The sequence below is a fragment of the Gobius niger genome (assembly GCF_951799975.1).
Source record: "Gobius niger genome assembly, chromosome: 15".
NCBI classification, from domain to species: domain Eukaryota; kingdom Metazoa; phylum Chordata; class Actinopteri; order Gobiiformes; family Gobiidae; genus Gobius; species Gobius niger.
The window spans coordinates 12299697-12319004 of record NC_136866.1 but is presented as its reverse complement, the minus strand read 5'-3'; the positions used below and the strand labels follow the sequence as shown (position 1 = coordinate 12319004).

Genomic DNA, 19308 nt, shown 5'->3' with positions numbered 1-19308 from the left:
CGCGCGCGCACGCACACAGACATTTGCACATGTTGGAAGGAAGCTGCCCATATTGACTTTTTGTACTTTTCTCTAGATTTAGTTAGTAGAGGATCTGGGACCTAAGATGTGATAAGCCTATGTGTTCCATTGTTCACCCAATCAATCACACTCTGTCACATTTACTCATGTACAATATATTTTGAGGTAATGCATTTTTATTACACATCTTTTTTTTACCTGTTCTTGAGTAATATTATATAGTACTGTAGCTACTTGAGTAAAATATTTGGTTGTTCTTTCCACCATAAATCTGCAGTGAGGCGAATAGCTTCATGTTGACATACAATTTCTAATGCTCACGAAATATTCTTTTAGATATCATCAGAATTTTATGTTTCGTCTTTCCCATTAATGTGAACAATGTACATTTTGGACTATACTGTTGCCATCAGAAAATAAAAAAATGCTCCTAATGACCAGCTCAACACAGAAAATGTCATTCTGCAGTGGGTAATCAAAGAATGGATTTGGATGAAGACTTAACCTGTTTAAATCTCAAATTCTGCTGACTTTAGTCACATCTCCATGGAGACGAGCTGGAGACGTACCAACTCCCAGTAAAGTTACAGTCATGTCTTAGGAGAGGTGAGCCGCTCACAGCAAAGGCTTGTGTTTGTTTGTACATTTATGAGGTATTTTTCGATTGTCGATCTGTCATATAATTACATTTTATTTATTGAGCAAAATTCAACGCGGTGTGGCTTTAAAGCAGTACTTTCCCTGAAAAGCCTACCTTGTTTTTGTTTTGGTTTGTTTGTTTGTTTGTTTGTTTGTTTGTTTGTTTGTTTGTTAGATTGATACCCCTGCAGTTCTATGACCCAAAGACAGTATTCAGTTGTTTTATGAACACACATGATCACATGCTAGAGGATAGTATTATATAGAGCTGGTTGCATACAGAATAGTAGAAGCAATGCTTTACAGCTATAATCTGACTATGGACCTATGTTAGTCCTTTATTTTGTAATATTCATGTTTTATTTTGAAACCGGACATTGTGTTATCTTCTTTTGCATCTTTGACGTAGGCTACTCGGGAACAACACACGCGCTTCACGGAGCAGCGTTCATGCGGAGATGGTTGTACCACTTCAGTGATGATGCTCTAAATGCGCTACTGCTCTAAACATTTGACATGTTTAGATATTTATTCTCATGTAGTTAGCTTACGTTTTTACCACATATTCCGCTTTGGGTGGAAAGACCACCGGATGTCATTATTTGACAATTGTTTTTATGTAGCATTAAGAGGCTAATGATGCTCTGATGGATAGATCTACTCTAAACTGAACTGCCTGCACAATCCTAGTTGACTTTAACTACTTACTCATGAATAAGTTAACAATGAAAGGTTATGATGCTCAATAACATGTGTCATGATAGTGACATGACAGCGTGACAGACTGAAGTGCGTGCTGCGTTCACTGACAGGAGCCATGAATCCTGCTCTCGGAAGAAACGGACTGATAGGGCTCGCCGTGGGAGCTACAGCTGGACTGGGCTTGATCGCTTTCATCATTTTTCGGGAAGTAAGGAGGAGAAAGTGTCCTGCATTGACTGTGGAGGCCCTGCCTGTCCTCGCACAGTCGATGGACGATAGTGATGGAGCGGCTCTGATGCTGAGGGAGGCGCTGGATGATCAGGGTGCGTGCTCTGCCTGGTAGGCTTTACATACGCTCTGTGGTGTAGTGTTCAGTGGGAGGCAAAGGAGGGCCATGATTGTTAGAGGAGGTAGCTGCATGTGGGAGGATATGAAAAAGAAAAGAAAAAAAAAACATTATATTGACTTTATATATGTTATTTATTTTTATTTGAAGATGGTATAAACTCAGTGCCCTTTTGTGTTTACCAGAGCTGGAGGCAGAGCAGCAAGCCCTCGCCGCTGTGGAGGCTGTGGTCCAGGGCTTGTCTCCTGACCAGCAAGTGGCGCTCCGGCAGCAACTGGACCAGGTCTTGAACTGTGTGTCCTCTCTGCGCTCTGAGGTGGCAGAGCTGAGGGGGGGTCTGAAGGACATCGCTCTGCAGATTATTCAGGATGTTAAGTAAGACTACTACTAATAATCTCTGTTTCTGGCCTCTCAATAGACGTATGAGTATACATTTAAGGATTGTTATTTTTTCTGTGTGCAGAAAGGGAGTGGAAGATAGCCAGCGCATTCGCCGGCGGCGGCACCTCGTTCACCGAGAGCGCACAGACTCCACCACTTCCAGCTCTATTTATTTCACTGCTAGTCAGGGCATAACCAGCACATACGAGACCAGTGAGGGAGGGTATGTATTACCAGTGTGAGGGAAGAGGAGAGGAGGGGTGTGACTAGAGAGCACTGGAGGTACGTTGATGTAGTAATCCAATGCTTCAGCAAACACAAAGTGAAAATTAAGCATGGTGCCACTCTAAATACTGGAAGAGTCTTCTTGATTTTTAGTTTCTGTGTAGTGTTGGAATGGAATGAGACAAATGAAACAACATGCTTCTCCAGATATGTTGTAACATTCAGATTTAATGATATAAGAGAACGTTCCAATTCTATAAATACATGTTCTGCACGAATAGATGGTGTGGGGGATTTCCTTTCTGTTACTGTTTGGCTTTAGCCTTCATCCTACGCACCCATCGTTATTGATGTGTGAAGTCGTCTGCTTCTGTCCCCAATTTTCAAATAGATGAGTAGCTACTCTTGTCCACTGTTGCAGGTACTCCACAGCATACGCTGAGTCCGACTACACAGACCGAGACACTGATCGGGAGGAGCCTGAGCAGTGTCCTGACCAAGAGTCTGAAGGGGAAGACCAGAGCTGCGCCACTGTCCTCACCCTGAAACAGGATGACTCCCAGGATGAGGACCCTGAGGAGGACACAGACCCCGGGGGACAGGACACAGGGGCTGGCGGGCAAGGTCCCGGTGCTGGGGTGCAGCTGAGGACAGAGGCCCCGAGTGGAGAGCTGGCTCTGCTACTGGCTCAGAGTGACATTCTGCACACTGGAGACTCCAGACTGAAGGCAGAGGGCTACAGGCTGCTGCAAGACAACAAAACAGAGGTTTATACTGATACTTTATACTGCTATAGTTTCAGTGGTTTCTGTCGCATTGCATATACAGGCTGTCTGCTATGCCGCTATCACCTCTGTTTAGTTTTTTTCTCTGTTAGTGTCCGTATGGAGCTTGTGGTATAGTAAAACACATAATGAAATTGTTTTTTAAAATAGTATGCATTCTGTGTGTGACCATTTGTGTGCAGTATGGAGACAGCCGAGAGTTTGTTTGGCGTCTGGCCCGGGCCCTCAGCGACATGTACTGGTGTGCAGCAGACCCCCAGGAGAGAAGGGCGTTGGCACAGCAGGGTGAGTCCGGGATGGCATGATTTCTACCAACGTTTCTCTTGCCAACTCAGGCTGGGCAAAAAATCGATTTGAATTAAAAATCAAGTTGGCAAGTCAATATTCATATTTTCTGAAAAAATTTATAGATATTTTTAGTATTAATAATTTGGATGTTCAACAATCTTGCACAGTGACTTGAATTTGCTATTTTTGTTGAAGCCAAAAAATATATATACAGTATATATACGTATTTAAAATATGTTTATGGTCAACAGTTATAGTTTTTAAATTTTGGAGAGGTCATACACTGGATAAATTAAAATAATCATATAAAATTATATGATATAACAAATAAATATAACAAATATAGTGATATATAGATTTCTTGTTCCTGTTTGCTGCACAATAATCAAATATATTTGTAATAATAATAATAGAATAATAATGTAATATTTGAACAATGTTAGGACATAAACTGAAATAATATTATCAATATAATACAAACAAAATTGTGTATGTCGTCTTTAGTCATGCTATTCTGTGCTATTCTCTCATTCATACTGGCTTTTGTTCAGGTTTGGAGGAGGCCGAGCTTGCCCTGCAGAAGGACGGACTAAACAGTGAGGGCCATAAATGGTATGTGCGGAAACTGTTTCTCGTGAATGTTTTGTGAACACCAATTTTATTATGGTTCTGCTTTTGTGGGGTAGGTTTGCCATGCTGACAGGCCTGACAGTGGACCACGAGAGCATCCACAACAAAATTAGAAGCAGCTGCGTTATGAAGGTATCTCTCCCTCCCACTTTCCAAAGCCAGTTTAGATGGGCGTGTTCAGAGTGCCATTCATTTGTGTTGTCACAGGAGCATGTGGACCAGGCTCTGGCTCTCACCAGCAGCGACCCTGTCTGCCTCTATCTGCTTGCCAAGTGGTGCTACCAGGTCAGGCACTCCACTTTGTTTTCATACAATGTGTTTGTTTTACTTTAAAGCAAGAATGGTAAAACGGTCATAGCAGTCGTCTGCTCTTGAAAATGTGTTTTTATTAATACTGTGGCTGTGGCAGGTTGCTTCTCTGGACTGGCTGGAGAAGAAGGCAGCTGCAGCTCTGTATCCCAGCCCGCCCAGCTCCTCTTTGCAGCAGGCGCTTGACAACTTTCTCAAGGTATAACTTTCTATACTGCCCCACACTTTTAGGCTCCTGCTATATACACACGTCCAGTTCTAGGACTTTTGGTGACACTCGTATTACTGGAGCTACTGTGAAAATGCCCCAAGTAGAGGTGTCACCAGTACTGAAACTGCCCACTATTACCTCCGTTTTATTATTGAACAGGCGGAGGGGCTGAGTCCAGGATTCTCAAAGACTGTCAGACTCTACATATCTAAGGTAACTGTACATTTATTAGTCTTCACACATTGATTGTATTTACCATTCTGAGTGGATTTGTTGGTCCTAGTGTCACCAGGAGCTGGGAAACAACTCGGAGGCATCAAAATGGATGGAGCTGGCAAAGAACACCCCCACCACCACCCTTCAGGTGGGTCGATGTGAGGGTAGATTTAATCCTGTCATCAGTTTGGCAGATTCATATTAATTTCTATTTTACAGGATGAAGAAACTTCAAAAATTCTGGAATCACAGCTCCAAAATAATGAAACTATGAAGCACTGATGTCTTCAGATGCAAACCTGTCTTTACTGTGTGCACTGTGCTATGCTGTCACGAGGGATTTGTTGTACAACTGATGTAATAATGAAACTGACTTTTGTTCTGAAACTAAATAAATGGTAAAATAAAAATCTATTTATAAATGCAGCTCGTTTATGACAAATTATGAATGAACTGACCCATCAGCGAACTCAAAGGAATAAAACCTGTGACAATGCTCATTGTCTATAGTTGTTTTACAACTATAGACAAGTTGTAAAACAAAATGTGTCAAAATACTTCAATGATAACTTTGAAACCCTCTATAAAGATAAGAACACAGGATATTGAATGAAGAAAAAAAATCCATCAGTATATTGATAAAACACATAATTTATGTTATAAACACGGAAATAAACAATACAATAAAGTTTGAAGGCATTTGATCTTTATCACATCCACAAAGCTACAGAAAGACGGCACTAAACACTTACGAGACAACTCAATGTGTCATTTGAAATCTAATTCTGTAATGGATTATTCTACCCATTACTTCTGTATTAAATTTCCTTTCAAATGTGTCATGTCACGTGCAAATACTTTCAAACAAACACTATCAACACAAACAAATACTGACATTTTCTTACATCAGTGACAGTTACAAACAAAAGTGTAAATTAAACACGACAGCTAAATGAGCTGTGTATGAGAGTTTTTCTCCTGTTCATATAAGAGTCTCAGCTTCTCCACAGAACACTCAGAAGTCTTCTGAAAAACCAGGACAGGCCAAAGGTGAATGTGCACTCAATCCTTGGCATCCCCCACCCCATCCGCATTAATGGCAAACATCGCTTCAGCCTCTGGTAAACAGGGCGAGTCGTAGATTTTACAAATCCTAGTCTCTCCACGGCCTTTTCTCAAATAAAGGCTGCAAAGGAGGCAGAGAAAGTTTGGTGTTAGACATTTTAAGATACTTATTTGATAAGACAAAAGTTGAGATACACGTTGAAGCAGGGACTAATATCAATGAGTTTATCTGCAATAACTCTAACCAATGAGCTAAACAGAAACTTATTTGTGAAAAAAGTTTCCAGTTCCACACGTTTTTTCTTCATGAAACACTCACCGTGTGGTGGAGGCATGAGCCAGAATATTTCCCCCAATTGGTTTTTTGGGATCTGCTGAGAACATGGCAGCTCCGTCCACTTGGGCTACCACTTGATTGGATATTACTACGGCAACACCAAACTGCCAGAGGAAAGCATATGAGGAAATTACCAGACACTTTTACAACACTAGGTCCTGGAAAAAATATTTGTTTGTCAAGTTTCAGTGTAAAAACAGCTAGACGTTAACAGCTGATCAAAGACTTAATGGATTCGGTATAAATGAGGGGTTAAGCATTTCAATCTGTTTTTAACTTTTCAGGTTTGTGCCTGACGTGTAGCTGGCGCTCACCTCATCTGCCAACCGCAGCAGCATACGCAAGAAGCGGCCCAAATGTCCCTGTCTCGCTGACAGCTCTCCTCGACCGGAGTAATCAGTTCTGTACAGAGCCGTGGCACTATCCACAATCAGCAGAGCATACCTGCGTCACATGAGAGACAACTAAGACCCAAAACACCACAATTTTGAATATTTATCTTTAGACTTATTTTCTTTATATGAGGAATGAATTAATACGTTTTGAGACTTTGGGACTATTAACATCAAACCCATTACAGATTCTTCTCCAACCAAATCAACTTTGCTCACCTTGACTCGGCCATCATGGCCGAGGCCTGATACAGAAGCTGTGTCTGGTGGTCTGTGTTAAAGGCTCGAGCATAGGCCACATTATCTAAAACGTCACTGCCAACCAGTCCATACCTGACCAAGGGAAACAATTTAAAGATCGTAGTGAGTTAGACTCAGGATGAAAGGAAATATGCCACCCAATCTCACACTGACTTACCTCTCAGCAACAGCCAACAGCCTCTCTGGTCTGAAGGTGCCCTCAGTGTCAATGTACATGGCTTTACCCTCTCCTCCACCTTGATCAATTGGCAGCTGATGAATAGAAAGAACCGTTTTTACAGGGAGCTGCTTTTCAATCTTTCAATCAGGGTACTGTGTTTTGTAAAGAACAGCAAGTTGATCAAAAATGATTTTATGTATACCTGGCAGGTAACTGCTAGGGTGTGACAAAGCTGTGTTTTGCCTGTTCGAAATTCACCAAACATCTCAGTGATGGAGCCGGTCTCGATGCCACCTGTGGAAGAGAAAACGTCATAGAATTGAACACTAATTTCTGAACATATTTTTATATATATATATATATATATATATATATTTTTGAAACAGTGTTACAGCAGTATTAATTCCTTTCACTCATCTTACTAGTCAAAACAAACCTTGTAGCAACTTGTCCAGTTCCTTGGAGCCCGTGGAAATCTGAATGATCTCTGCCCGTCGCTGGTGGAACTCAGTAGCTGTGGTAAAGCCCATGGGTACCAGCTTAGCTGCTTCGGTCTGATGAAAGAGAAAAATCAATAGAACAGAAATGGCTCGATACAAAACCTTGACAGATAAAACAGCTGATAAACCACTCCTTTGTTGATTTCATCAGAATAATAACATATATATATATATATATAGAAGATTAATGTATCTTCACTCACTAGGATCTTATCAGCCTTGGCCTCGCTGATGCCCTTGATGTTGAGCAGCTCTTTCTTTGGGGCATAGGCCACAGCTTCAATGGTGTGAAAGCCAGCGTCCTCCAGCTTCTTGATATCGCTGGCACTGATTCCACATTGCTGAGAGCAAGACAAATGCAATGAGTGCAACTTATAACTTTAGCTAAAGATGAATTTGAACTACATCTGACAGTGAAATGTATTCTAATTTAGACTTGAGCCACTGTATGGACCATTTCCCAGTTACTAAAGTATCGTTTACCTCCAGTCTGACGAGAGGCTGCGGGCCATAGCTCTCCTCCTCCTCCACCACCTCTGTCTCCACCCGGGTGTCACTTCTCATAGCCATTCCTCAAGCGCAGAACCTTCAAAAACAACCATCACTCATGACAATAACATCACTGTACTGTTTGTCTGCTTTTCCTGAGCAAGAAACCGCATTACCAACCTGTGTACACTTTTATACTCAAACACGTTTGTAAACTCTGCTCTTTAAAAACTCTGACACCGCGTTCATCTACACATTTTGAAGAGAAAAAGAGTGAAATGTATCATTAGGAAATAACAAATGTTTTTCACGGTTCTTTAACTGTATAGAACTAAACCATTACACGCAGCTCTCGAACCCAACATAGCAGTAGCTAACAGCTGACTCTGTCTTTGCAATAAACATTCACGAGGACACCGGCAGAAGTCACACTCAGAGATCACTGTGTCCGTGCAGCACAGTTGTCAAGGCACGAAGTAAAGGTTTGTGATGATAGAGCTATAAACACAATTTTTACCATTATTTACCTCGGGCTCTTGTTGAGACCTGATCCAAAGCTCCCGCGCGAAACGTACAGGAAAATGCACAAAACGTCACCACACAAGATGCTCTGTGATAGGCCGGAGACGAGCCACAAAATATAAAAAAATATAAATAATAAATGTGAAGAAAACGTTCTTTATTTTAACGTGTGTGCGCAATTCGACTTTATATTATTTTGCGCTTCAACTGCGATTACTACTTTAACGGTTACTATAGCTACTTACGTGACATATACATTTTTTTTTACAAAAATATGTCTGTCGCTTTACAGATAATTTACGATATGGTCGCTTTCGTTGTACAGTTTGTAATGAGTAACAATGAAAACTATTTTTTATATTTTTTTATTTTTCACGTTCACTTTGGCGACTGTAGATGACGTTTATGAGGTGACGTCATCAAACTGCGCTTAGCATGTAAAACGTGTTTTTGTTGATTTTTGTTTAGCTTGTTGTACAATATTATCAGTACAGTGAAAAGTACTCATCTGCTGCATATAAGATTACTACACAATAATGTCTTTATTTCTTGTAAACAGGTAAAAAAAAAAGTGCTAATATTAATAATTGTTTCATGATTAATCCGTGTGTCTTCTGTGCGTCCATGTTTTGTTTATTTCAGATACCTCGGTGAGGAAGAGAACAACGAAAGCAAAGACACTCGATCCCAGACATTATTAGCAAAACTCAAGGAGAAGGCAAAGGAACGAGAGAAGCAGTGCAACTCTCAAACTAGTCTACAGACAAAGCAAGAAAATACCACACCAAAAAAATCCAAAAAGAAAAGAAAATGTAAAGATGACAGTGGGGAAGAAGCCGAGTCTTACCAAGATGAAGCTGTGCCGACGAAGAAGTCGAAGAAGAAGATAAAATGCTCAGTTGGACATGTTCAATCAGGTTACATAGCCTTCTCTTTTGTTTTTACATAAAGAGACAATTTAATCATAAACTACAGTGTTTAAAAGTATTGCTTGCTTCTATCTGCTCGCCAAGTGCAAACTCCAGCTGCTGAAGACGGAGACACCAAAAAAGATGAAGTCCAAAAAGAAGATTCTTCAGAAACTCCAGAGAAGACTGCTGCTCTGGGGTTCACTGTTCTTGGAGGATTTTCCAGTAAAAACACACAAAAGGTATTCTCAGGCTCTATGGCCATGACTATTTTCTAGTGTACACCTCAGAAAACCCAAAGGGCTTATACTTTCATCCGTGATAATATAGTAGTTAGCTACATTCATTTAAAAATATTGTCTTGATCAAATCCACAATGTAAAACCTGACATGAACTGTTTGTGTAGGTGAATATGGTGCTGCCTCAGTGGCTTTCTAAGCCTGACCTCATTCCTCACAGCCTTAAAGGCAATCTGCATTCACTCTCTGATGTCTCAGGACTTTGTCCACACCTGCTTAAGAAACTCGGCAACAACCAAATTCAACACTTTTTCCCAGGTATTTACAAATAGCCATGTACTTGACTCATCCACATAAAAAAATCTATCAGGAACTATGTATGTCCTCAGTGCAAGCGGAGGTCATCCCAGCCATCCTTCAAAGTGCCCAGCATGGACTACTAGTGGGTCCTGGGGGCTACAGACCCCGAGACATCTGTGTGTCAGCCCCAACCGGCAGTGGCAAGACACTCGCTTTTGTTCTACCAGTTATACAGGTAAGGTAATATTTACTTGAATAGGCTGGCAAACATTTTAGTGTCAAGTTAGTTGTTGTTAAGAAAGTAAGCATGTTGTATGGGATACTGCTAGCTAGAAACAAAGGAAAGGACTGAAGGTCAAAGGAAAAAAAGTAGATAAATACAGTCATGTGTGTTGTATAAAAGGACAAACCCCTGCATACAAATGTACTGAGTGTGTGGACCAGGTGCTGATGCAAAGGGTGATCTGCGAGGTCAGAGCCTTGGCTGTGTTGCCCACCAAAGAACTGGCCCAGCAGGTGTGGAGAGTGTTCTCAACGTACGCAGAGGGCACGCAACTCAAGGTGGTGATGCTGGCAGGACACAAGTCATTGGCAGCTGAGCAATCTTCACTTGCTGAAGTCAGGTGAAATCTCTGACATGTTCAAACATGCGTTCTAAATTTTAGAGGGAGCCCTTATTGATATTTTTGACTTAATTCCAGGGGAGGTCAAAGACGTAGTTTAGCAGACATTGTTGTTGCTACACCAGGCCGCCTTGTTGACCACATCAATAAAACCTCCAGTTTCTGTCTGAAACATCTCCGGTTTATTGTGAGTTTGTCTTGATCACAAGATTTCCATTAATTTTCAATCTATCTATATAATAGAGACCACTTTTACTTTTTTATTTACAGATAATTGATGAAGCTGACAGAATGGTTGACAGCATGCATCAGTCCTGGCTCAATCAGGTGGTCAGTGCTGTGTACTCTCCAGAAAATGAAGCCAGTGGCCTCTTTAGGAGGACAGAGGCATCACACATTACTGCAGCCAGGTGAGCTTACAAGGAAAGCACTCAATATCATACGTTTTTTACACAGTGATGGCTGTTTCCCAGCCTTGATTTTGTAGAACAAAGCTCTTTTTGTCCTCTGATACCTTTTTATTTGACCTCATCTGTGTATAAAAAGCATTATGTGGCACTGTCTTGTGTCTAGCCTGTGCCCTCCCCAGATGCCACTGCAGAAGCTGTTATTCTCAGCCACTCTCACACACAACCCAGAGAAGCTCCAACAGCTGAGCCTATATCAGCCGCGCCTCTTTACCTCTGAGCCCAACTCTACTACTGCCCCGACGCCAGAACGCTTCAACTTCCCACAGGGGCTGACGGTAAGGGCTCCAGCTCTCAGACAAGGGCAGAACATAGAGCAGCAGTCCACTCACTCTACCTTTTTATCTCATATTCTTAAGGAGTACTACGTTCCATGTACACTGAGTAAGAAACCTCTGGTCTTGCTGCATTTTGTCACTCGGATGAAGCTCAGCCCTGTTCTGTGTTTCACCAACTCCAGAGAGGCAGCTCATAGGTCAGAATAAACAGCATAACTATCTCCATTGAATATAGTGAGCATAAATAAACTTAATGTTTTCTTTTATTAGACTGGTGCTGCTGTTGCAATTGTTTGGTGGTATCCAGGCGATGGAGTTCTCCTCCAGACTAAGTCCAGGGGAGAGGAGGAGGACATTGAAAGAGTTTGAGCAGGGAAAGATCCAACTGTAAGTCCATCTACACTACATATACACTGAAGATAACATATAAATCCCAGAAATCTACTTATTTTATTACTACATGGTGAATGACAATGTTTACTGTTAATTTCGATGACTAAGGCCCAATCTCAATTCTCCCCCTTAGCCCTCCGCTTAGCCCTTCCCCTCCATTTTGCGCGTTCACGAGAGACAAAGGGGTGTCCCAATTCTATTTTAGGGCGAGGGGCAGGGGTGAGGGCCACATAGCCCTTTAAGCGAGGGTTTCTCAGATGCACACTTCAGACGAAGGGGTAGGAGGAGTTTGACAAAACATGGAAATATGCTGCGAAATGAATTCACGAACATAATCACTAATCACTCTTACAACATTTATAAAGTTGCAGAATGCTTCGTTTGTGACTTTATTCGCTTTGTGCAAAAATTAGAACAGTCCATTGCGTTTAACGTGTCAGTCCTACGTTTTTGCTTTGCTGTTTCGAAAGCTTAGTTTGCGCTGTATTGGCTGACGTTGGTGTTTATTTCCTACGGGGTTCAGTGCCTCGCTGCTGGGCCCGCTGTCTACCCGTGCCACTGTGCGGTCTGAGCGCACCTCGACAGCTCCGCTCCGGGCTCAGAGCGGAGGCGGAGGCTGCCTGTCCCGCCCTGAGCGCACTGTGAGCGGGTCTACCTCTGCCCGGCCCCACTATGAGTTCGCTATGAGCAGAGCGGCTGATCTCTCACTGCTCTGGCTAACAGGCTGCAGCAACACACGGACGGGGGAAGGAGAATTTAGCGCCGGATGAAGCAGAAATAGATGAAAATGTGTTGGGTTTGGCCTGAAACGAGTCCTGTGGTTTAGGTGTTGCAAAACAGCATCAGTCTCTTACAAGTTACTGATGAACTGGTTCAGTAGAAACATGCTATAGAGTAGAGGCTTGCTTTTTACATTTTCTTTCATATAAATGTGTTCCAATTGAGAAAAAAATATATTTAAAAATAAAATTCCATTCCAAACTCACATACTCACTGTGTTAGTTGTGAAATGCAGTCAAATGGAGGGCTGTCCCATTTCTTTTGGCGGTCTTTTCAACCCTCACCCTTAGCCCTCGGTTTGAAGGTGTAGGGAAAGGGCGAGGGGAAGGGGTAGAAAAGAGAATTGAGATTGGGCCTAAGACTCATGAAAAATGTATTTGTCAGTGTTTAACTAGAGTGGTAGAGGTTTTAAAGAATATGGTGTGTTTTCATGAAGGCTGGTGAGCACAGACGCAGCGGCCAGAGGCATCGACATCAGCGCTGTCAAATGTGTAATTAACTATGACGCACCGCAGTTTGTCCGCACATACATCCACAGGTCTCTGCTCTGATTAAAAAAAACTCCATCTTTCCTCGTAACCTCCAGTTTCTAACTGTTCATCTTTTTGCTCAGAATCGGACGAACGGCAAGAGCAGGCAGAGTGGGACTTGCCTTCACCTTCCTCCTAAAAGTGCAGGTCTGGCAGATCCAACATGCTCTTTGCTATTTAAATAAGTGAGTTATTATGAGCCATATGGTTTGCTCTGACAGGAGAAGAACTTCTTGCACATGGTGAGTGAGGCGGGCAGTCCAGGCATCGAGAAACAAATGGTCAAACCTGAACTTCTCAAAAGTCTGGAACAGCGTTACGAACAGGCACTGAGGGAGCTGGCTGACGTCATAAAGGTACAACACACTTAAAACAAAACAGCACTGTTTTTGAATTATAATTTATTATAATTGTATTCACAACGTTGTACATTTTTGTGTTCAAATGGTGTGTCCATGAAATATATTTATGCTACTCTGTTCATAGGAGGAGAAGGCCAGGTGAGGAGTCACACTTCGGACCTCATTCTAAAAGTTCCATGGGTGGAAATGGAATACTTATTCAGATTTTATGGTCTGGAATAAAATATTTAGCTGTCATATTCAGAATAGCAGCCAAATAGTGTAATAAACACTTTAATGTACACAACACCTCAAGTGGACGTCATTCCCCATCATTTCCTGTCAAGCAGTTTTTTGTTCTTGTTTTTCATCTTGGCACAAACATCAAACATTCAATCCCATTTGGAAGTCTTCCTCCGCATGTAGCGCTCGCCCTCGCTGTCAATAGCCTCGTACAGCTGCTCCTGGTTCTCTTTGGTCGCGTGCATGTAACCAAGGTAACCCACGCACAGGGTGATGGTGAGCAGCCCGAATCCCATCACCACCTTATTCTGCCACACACAAAACACTTTCTCAATTATTATACAGTATTGTTTCATAATAGCTTTATACTTAGGCTATAATATGCAATAATGAAGCACAAATTAAAATCCAAAAAATAAAAAAACGAAGTCCTATGGAGAAACAGATTGCAAAATGCTTACAGGTCTGATGAAGAGCTCGGGGTTGACAGCGCGGAACAGCGTAGTGGTCGTTGCACCCCTCAGCCCCGGGGCGCGATAACCTTTCTCGGGAGGGGTGGTATTTTCTTTCCCCGGATCCGACATGTTTGCTTTGTGTGGCCCCCGCAATTTGAGGTGGATTATAAAAGTTCGAGAACCCAAAGTAAAAAGAATACTACATTTTAGAAAGTACTTGGATATATGAAGCTACAGATGGACGCCATGTTTATAACAACAACGAGCTGCGAGAGGAAGGCAAAATAATGTAGGAGAGGGTTATGAAGTAAAACAGCGCCTCTAGTGGTACGGAGGTGATCGTGTAATCCGTGTATATATACATAAACAAACCTAACAAGCCTCCCACCATAAAATGTGTTAAAGTGTACTGCGTAAATATATGAACATTTTTTGGAGGTTTATATACGTTCATTAAAATGCAACCCTAATGCATAGAACAAGATCTTTTGATAAAAATCTCCGGCAGTTTGATCAGAACACTTTCCACTAAACTTTCTTTAAAAGAAAAAAGAAAAAAGAAGAACAATATGAAGTTTATAAAGTTTTGGTGTCCTGTCCACAAGGTGAGATGTTCTGTGGCCTTTCAGAAGTTATATAGCAGAGAGATAAACAAACGATTTATTTTCATAACCCAGGTGCTTTCCAACACTGGAGACTCAAGCTGATTCATCCTCACTGCTTTGTGCTGATGGGGAAGTTGAACTGGTGTATGTATAATTGATGGTAACTCTACCTCTTGCTCAGTTGCACTCAGAGACGAAACTGGAGTCATATTTGCATTAGCAGTGTCCATGGTGACACACACGCCCACGTCACCACAACTTCAGCCACAGAGAACAACTCGCTTTGGATCATCCTAAACAAAACCGGATTTCACTACTGACTAATGTGAACAGAAAAGCACAGAGTACTTCACGCAAAACTCTTCATTAATGATCATAATGTTTTGGAGTGGTGGCTGAAACTAGAAACAACTGGGTTTTATTTTCTATGATGATAATTCACTAAATGACATTGACATTGATTTCATTCCAAGTTATGCCCCACAGGCTGCACAGGGTATAGTTTCAGCATCAGTCAAATCCAGTGGTATTTAAATGTGGAGAACTAGGCGTGGCATGGACCAATTCCCTGAGGTACAACTCTCTCACCTGTCTCTCCCACTCACGGAGGGACGGAGCGCAAGGAGGAGAGGCGTCCCAGGACACGCAGGTACAGCATTTTATAATAAAATATCAATGTCTTAATATAGCATGTGGCAAAAGTTTGTTAGTGGAGTTGTGTGTTATATGTGAGGATGGCTAATAGTAAACAGTATTACAGATTAAGATTTCATAAAGCTGCCTCAAATATGGCTTGTCTGTTTCAAAACCAAACACATGTTTCTATATGTAAATATAGAAATGAAGCAAGTCATATACTAGTACTTGTACTTTGGAAGTATTGAAGGATTGTTTTGTTGTAACAAAGCCTAAATTGTACAGTGGGAACCAGATATTTACATACACTTTGTAAAACGACACATTTGCATTTTTTTCTCACTGTCTGACATGAAACCAGAAGTAACTTTTCCTTATTTTAAGTCAATTAGAATCATAAAAAATATTTCAATTTGCTAAATGCCAAAAGAATGAGCAAAATATTTTTTTAGTCAATTTCTTACTTTTACAGAGTTAGCAGTTTACATACACTAAGATTATTATAGCCTACCTTTAAACAATTTGGGAAAGCCCAGATGACGGTGTCCTGACCTTGGAAGCACAAGTCTGGTTCATCCTTGGGTGTAATTTCAAGACGCCTGAAGGTGCCACGTTCATTGGTTCAAACAATTATACAGCCATCATACAGATCAGAAAGACGGCGGGTTCTGTGTCCCAGAGATGAACGTGCTGTGTCTGAAATGTGAATATCAACCCAAGAACAAATGCAAAAGACCTGGTGACGATGCTGAAACTGGTTAGAGTTTGTAATTATCCAGAGTGAAACAAGTCCTGTACCGACATGGGCTGAGCCAGGAAGAAGCATAGAAAAGAGATATTATAATAATAATATATATTTTTGAGACGTATCCTGTGGCCTTACAGGAAAAGAAATGTAATTATCTGGCCATAATGACCATGGTCACGTTTGGAGGAAAAGGGGTAATCTTGCAAGCCTGAGAACACCATCTCAACTTTGAAATACTGGGGGCAGCATCATGCTGTGGGGTTGTTTTGCTGCGGGAGGGACTGGTGCACTTCACAACATAGATGACATCATGAAGAAAGAACACTATGTGGAAATATTGGAGCAACATCTCTGCACATCAGCCAGAAAGTTAAAGTAGGCGCAGATGGGTCTTCCAAATGGACCATGACCCAAAGCAAACGGCCAAACTGGTTACAAAGTGGCTTATTAAGGATAACATTGTCAATGTTTTGAAGTGACCGTCAAAGTCCTGATCTCAATCCAGTTGAAAATGTATGGGCAGAGCTGAAAAGGCATGTGCACACAACATGGCCTACAAATGTGTCTCAGTTACACCAGTTCTGTTTGGACGAATGGACCAAAACTCCTGCCAACTATTGTGAGACGCTTGTGTACAGATGTCCGACAGGGGCGACAGTGGCGCAGATGGTAGAGCAGGTTGCCTCGTGATCGGATGGTTGGGGGTTTGAATCCCAGTTCTTGACTGCCGTTGTGTCCTTGGGCAAGACACTTCACCCACCTTGCCTCCTGTGTCTGCGTACATTGGTGTATGCATGAGAGTGTGAATGGGTGACTAGTTACCTGCTGTAAAGCGCTATACAAGTTCAGACCATTTACCATATCCAAAGCGTTTGACCCAAGTTATACAGTTTAAAGGCAATGCTACCAAATACAATGAAATGTATGTAAACTTTTGGTTTTGTAAAAGGTAATATAAAACCATGTAGACAATTCTATCTCTCATTCTTCTGGCATTTGACAAATATAAATATTTTTTACAATTCTCATTGACCTAAAACGTAAAAGTTAATTCTGGTTTCATGTCAGACAGTGTGAAAAAAAATAAAAAGTGTTATAAAGTGTTCGTATGTAAACTGGTTCCCACTGTATAGATGCCTGTGAATGCAGAAAAAAAAAAAACCTTTATCCACTGAAACAAACTTGAAATGGGAGCGTCTCTAACAGTATTCTCTGTTGTTGTACAGTAAGATGAACTGGGGATTCTTGGAGAACGTACTGAGTGGAGTCAACAAGTACTCCACTGTGATTGGCCGCATCTGGCTGTCAGTGGTCTTCCTATTTCGGATCCTGGTGTATGTGGCTGCGGCTGAACAGGTCTGGAAGGATGAGCAGAAGGACTTTGTGTGCAACACCCGTCAGCCGGGCTGTGAGAACGCCTGCTTCGACCGCTCCTTCCCCGTGTCGCAGGTGCGGCTCTGGGCGCTGCAGCTCATCATGGTGTCAACTCCGTCTTTGCTGGTGGCACTGCATGTGGCCTACAGAGAGAATCGAGAGGCCCGGCACAAGCGCAAACTATACGCAGACAAGGGAAGCCTGGATGGGGGCCTGTTCTGCACTTACACTGTTAGTCTGCTCTTCAAGACAGCCTTTGAGGTGGGATGCTCCAAACATAATATTCCATTTTTATCTCCAAAACTATGCTTTAAGTCATTGCCAAAAGTCTCAGACCTCCTCACCCCCACCCCTTCTTCATGGACCCCCTGGTACTGGGATCAGAGCAACTTCCATAACCTTACTGAGGCTAAAACACATCACTCATCATCTTTAGCTGCTAATACAGTTACAGTCCAAATAGTCAAATAGGAATACCACACTCACAGACCAACTCATTTAACTCATATCTAGAGAACCTTGCAAAGGCATTATACAATTATTTTTTAAATACATTTATAAATGCACCTGTTCAAAACCAGTACAGATGCAGGAAGTTTTGGTTGTTAACTCCATGGTAAACATAAAGGCCCTCAGCACTAGTGCAAGTTGCAATGAAATATATGTCATAAAGCATATTGCTAATTATGTGACTACTGACTATGTGTTTGTATGGCTTTATATGTAGGCATCTCTTTTAGTCACATGACAGATCCCAGGTTATTTTTAATATTTGCCATTGGTCTGATTGATTGGCCTTTTACTGGGATATCAGATATCTTTTTAGAAACCTACATCAGTGTCTGCTTTGGTTTTGTCCTCACTGGTTATAAATAATGATTCAAATTACTTCATTAAAAAGGCAGCCCTAGTTTGTTGTAAGGAAAGGAATTCCACCCCTGATTTTTAAATCACTGGACCAGCACAATAAGTTGACAACAAAACATTGCCTTATATTTTGCCTGAGACTGTAATACTCTCCAATAACTATTAATAGTTGATGATTGTCAGAATGAATATTGTTTCTGAGTTTGGTTGTTTTATTTGCAGGTAGGATTCCTGTTAGCCTTCTACTTTATCTACAACGGCTTTGAGGTGCCCATTCTGATCCGCTGCAGTGAGAGCCCTTGCCCCAACACCGTGGACTGTTACATCGGTAAAGCCACTGAAAAAAAGATCTTCCTCTACATCATGGGCTGCACATCCATCCTCTGTATAGCTCTGAATGTGATGGAGTTTGTCTATATTCTCTGGAAGCGCCTTTGGAAATGCGTCACCAGACGCTATATCCCAGTGGAAGAGAGAAACTGGAAGCACTACCAACCACCTGCTACTATTGTCAACAGCAGCTTTGTGTGCACACAGCCCACAGCAAACACAGACGCACAGCCCGCGCCACAGGCTCCAAAAAGTGACCAAAACCTGCCGAGCCGGTCCATGTGCGCAACAGAGGAAAAGTAAAACTATCCAGACCAATCCAAGGCCTCCCTAACAGGACTGCTGCCTAATTATTAAGGATCCAAAGTGGGACATGTCTATGTTTATTAGTAGACAATAGACTTTGTGGCCCCCCCATTGTCTAAATATCCCCATATAATTTGAAAATAAGATGCAGAATAGATGGTGTGACATTACTTTTTAATATAAAATTATTATTATGAACCCAGGAAGCAAACTGGGGCCCCTGAAGAGCTGCGATCCTGAGCTATATGGAAGAGAGGGTTCTGAAATATATTCACTGGTTTCATTTCAAATTACACATTTTGTAAATATATATTTTTTTTACATTTAGTATTGTGCCAGGGTTAAAAAATAAAGGTAATTTAACTGTGGATTGCACATGATCTTAAACACCCTAATTCAGGTTAT

General features: G+C 41.7%; 5 protein-coding genes across 5 annotated transcripts; 3 read left to right on the top strand and 2 right to left on the bottom strand.

The window, feature by feature from the left end:
* The first annotated feature begins 1081 nt into the window (after positions 1 to 1081).
* rmdn3 (regulator of microtubule dynamics 3) lies at positions 1082 to 5175 on the top strand. The gene is made up of 12 exons (XM_079572202.1): positions 1082 to 1685; positions 1894 to 2083; positions 2172 to 2312; positions 2736 to 3081; positions 3282 to 3384; positions 3939 to 3999; positions 4074 to 4149; positions 4225 to 4302; positions 4427 to 4525; positions 4697 to 4750; positions 4821 to 4901; positions 4973 to 5175. The coding sequence occupies exons 1-12, from the start codon at positions 1478 to 1480 to the stop codon at positions 5033 to 5035; spliced, it is 1500 nt and encodes a 499-aa protein (XP_079428328.1). The 5' UTR covers positions 1082 to 1477; the 3' UTR covers positions 5036 to 5175.
* Positions 5176 to 5536: 361 nt separating this feature from the next.
* Positions 5537 to 8538, bottom strand: rad51 (RAD51 recombinase). Its single transcript, XM_079572172.1, has 10 exons — positions 8485 to 8538; positions 7952 to 8054; positions 7672 to 7809; positions 7405 to 7522; positions 7171 to 7262; positions 6966 to 7060; positions 6767 to 6880; positions 6470 to 6599; positions 6138 to 6259; positions 5537 to 5939 (listed from the first exon to the last, which is right to left on the bottom strand). Exons 2-10 carry the CDS (start codon positions 8036 to 8038, stop codon positions 5816 to 5818), a joined length of 1020 nt encoding a protein of 339 aa, XP_079428298.1. The 5' UTR covers positions 8039 to 8054; positions 8485 to 8538; the 3' UTR covers positions 5537 to 5815.
* Positions 8539 to 9500: 962 nt separating this feature from the next.
* Positions 9501 to 13619, top strand: ddx51 (DEAD (Asp-Glu-Ala-Asp) box polypeptide 51). Its single transcript, XM_079572153.1, has 13 exons — positions 9501 to 9629; positions 9795 to 9945; positions 10017 to 10162; positions 10372 to 10550; positions 10629 to 10737; positions 10821 to 10960; positions 11124 to 11295; positions 11377 to 11492; positions 11566 to 11682; positions 12905 to 13006; positions 13082 to 13145; positions 13220 to 13354; positions 13485 to 13619. Exons 2-13 carry the CDS (start codon positions 9801 to 9803, stop codon positions 13500 to 13502), a joined length of 1443 nt encoding a protein of 480 aa, XP_079428279.1. The 5' UTR covers positions 9501 to 9629; positions 9795 to 9800; the 3' UTR covers positions 13503 to 13619.
* smim8 (small integral membrane protein 8) lies at positions 13453 to 14306 on the bottom strand. Its single transcript, XM_079572154.1, has 2 exons — positions 14044 to 14306; positions 13453 to 13890 (listed from the first exon to the last, which is right to left on the bottom strand). Exons 1-2 carry the CDS (start codon positions 14164 to 14166, stop codon positions 13732 to 13734), a joined length of 282 nt encoding a protein of 93 aa, XP_079428280.1. The 5' UTR covers positions 14167 to 14306; the 3' UTR covers positions 13453 to 13731.
* An 825-nt stretch (positions 14307 to 15131) lies between these two features.
* gjb7 (gap junction protein beta 7) lies at positions 15132 to 18909 on the top strand. The gene is made up of 3 exons (XM_079572049.1): positions 15132 to 15291; positions 17253 to 17661; positions 18490 to 18909. The coding sequence occupies exons 2-3, from the start codon at positions 17257 to 17259 to the stop codon at positions 18898 to 18900; spliced, it is 816 nt and encodes a 271-aa protein (XP_079428175.1). The 5' UTR covers positions 15132 to 15291; positions 17253 to 17256; the 3' UTR covers positions 18901 to 18909.
* The last annotated feature ends 399 nt before the right edge of the window (positions 18910 to 19308 follow it).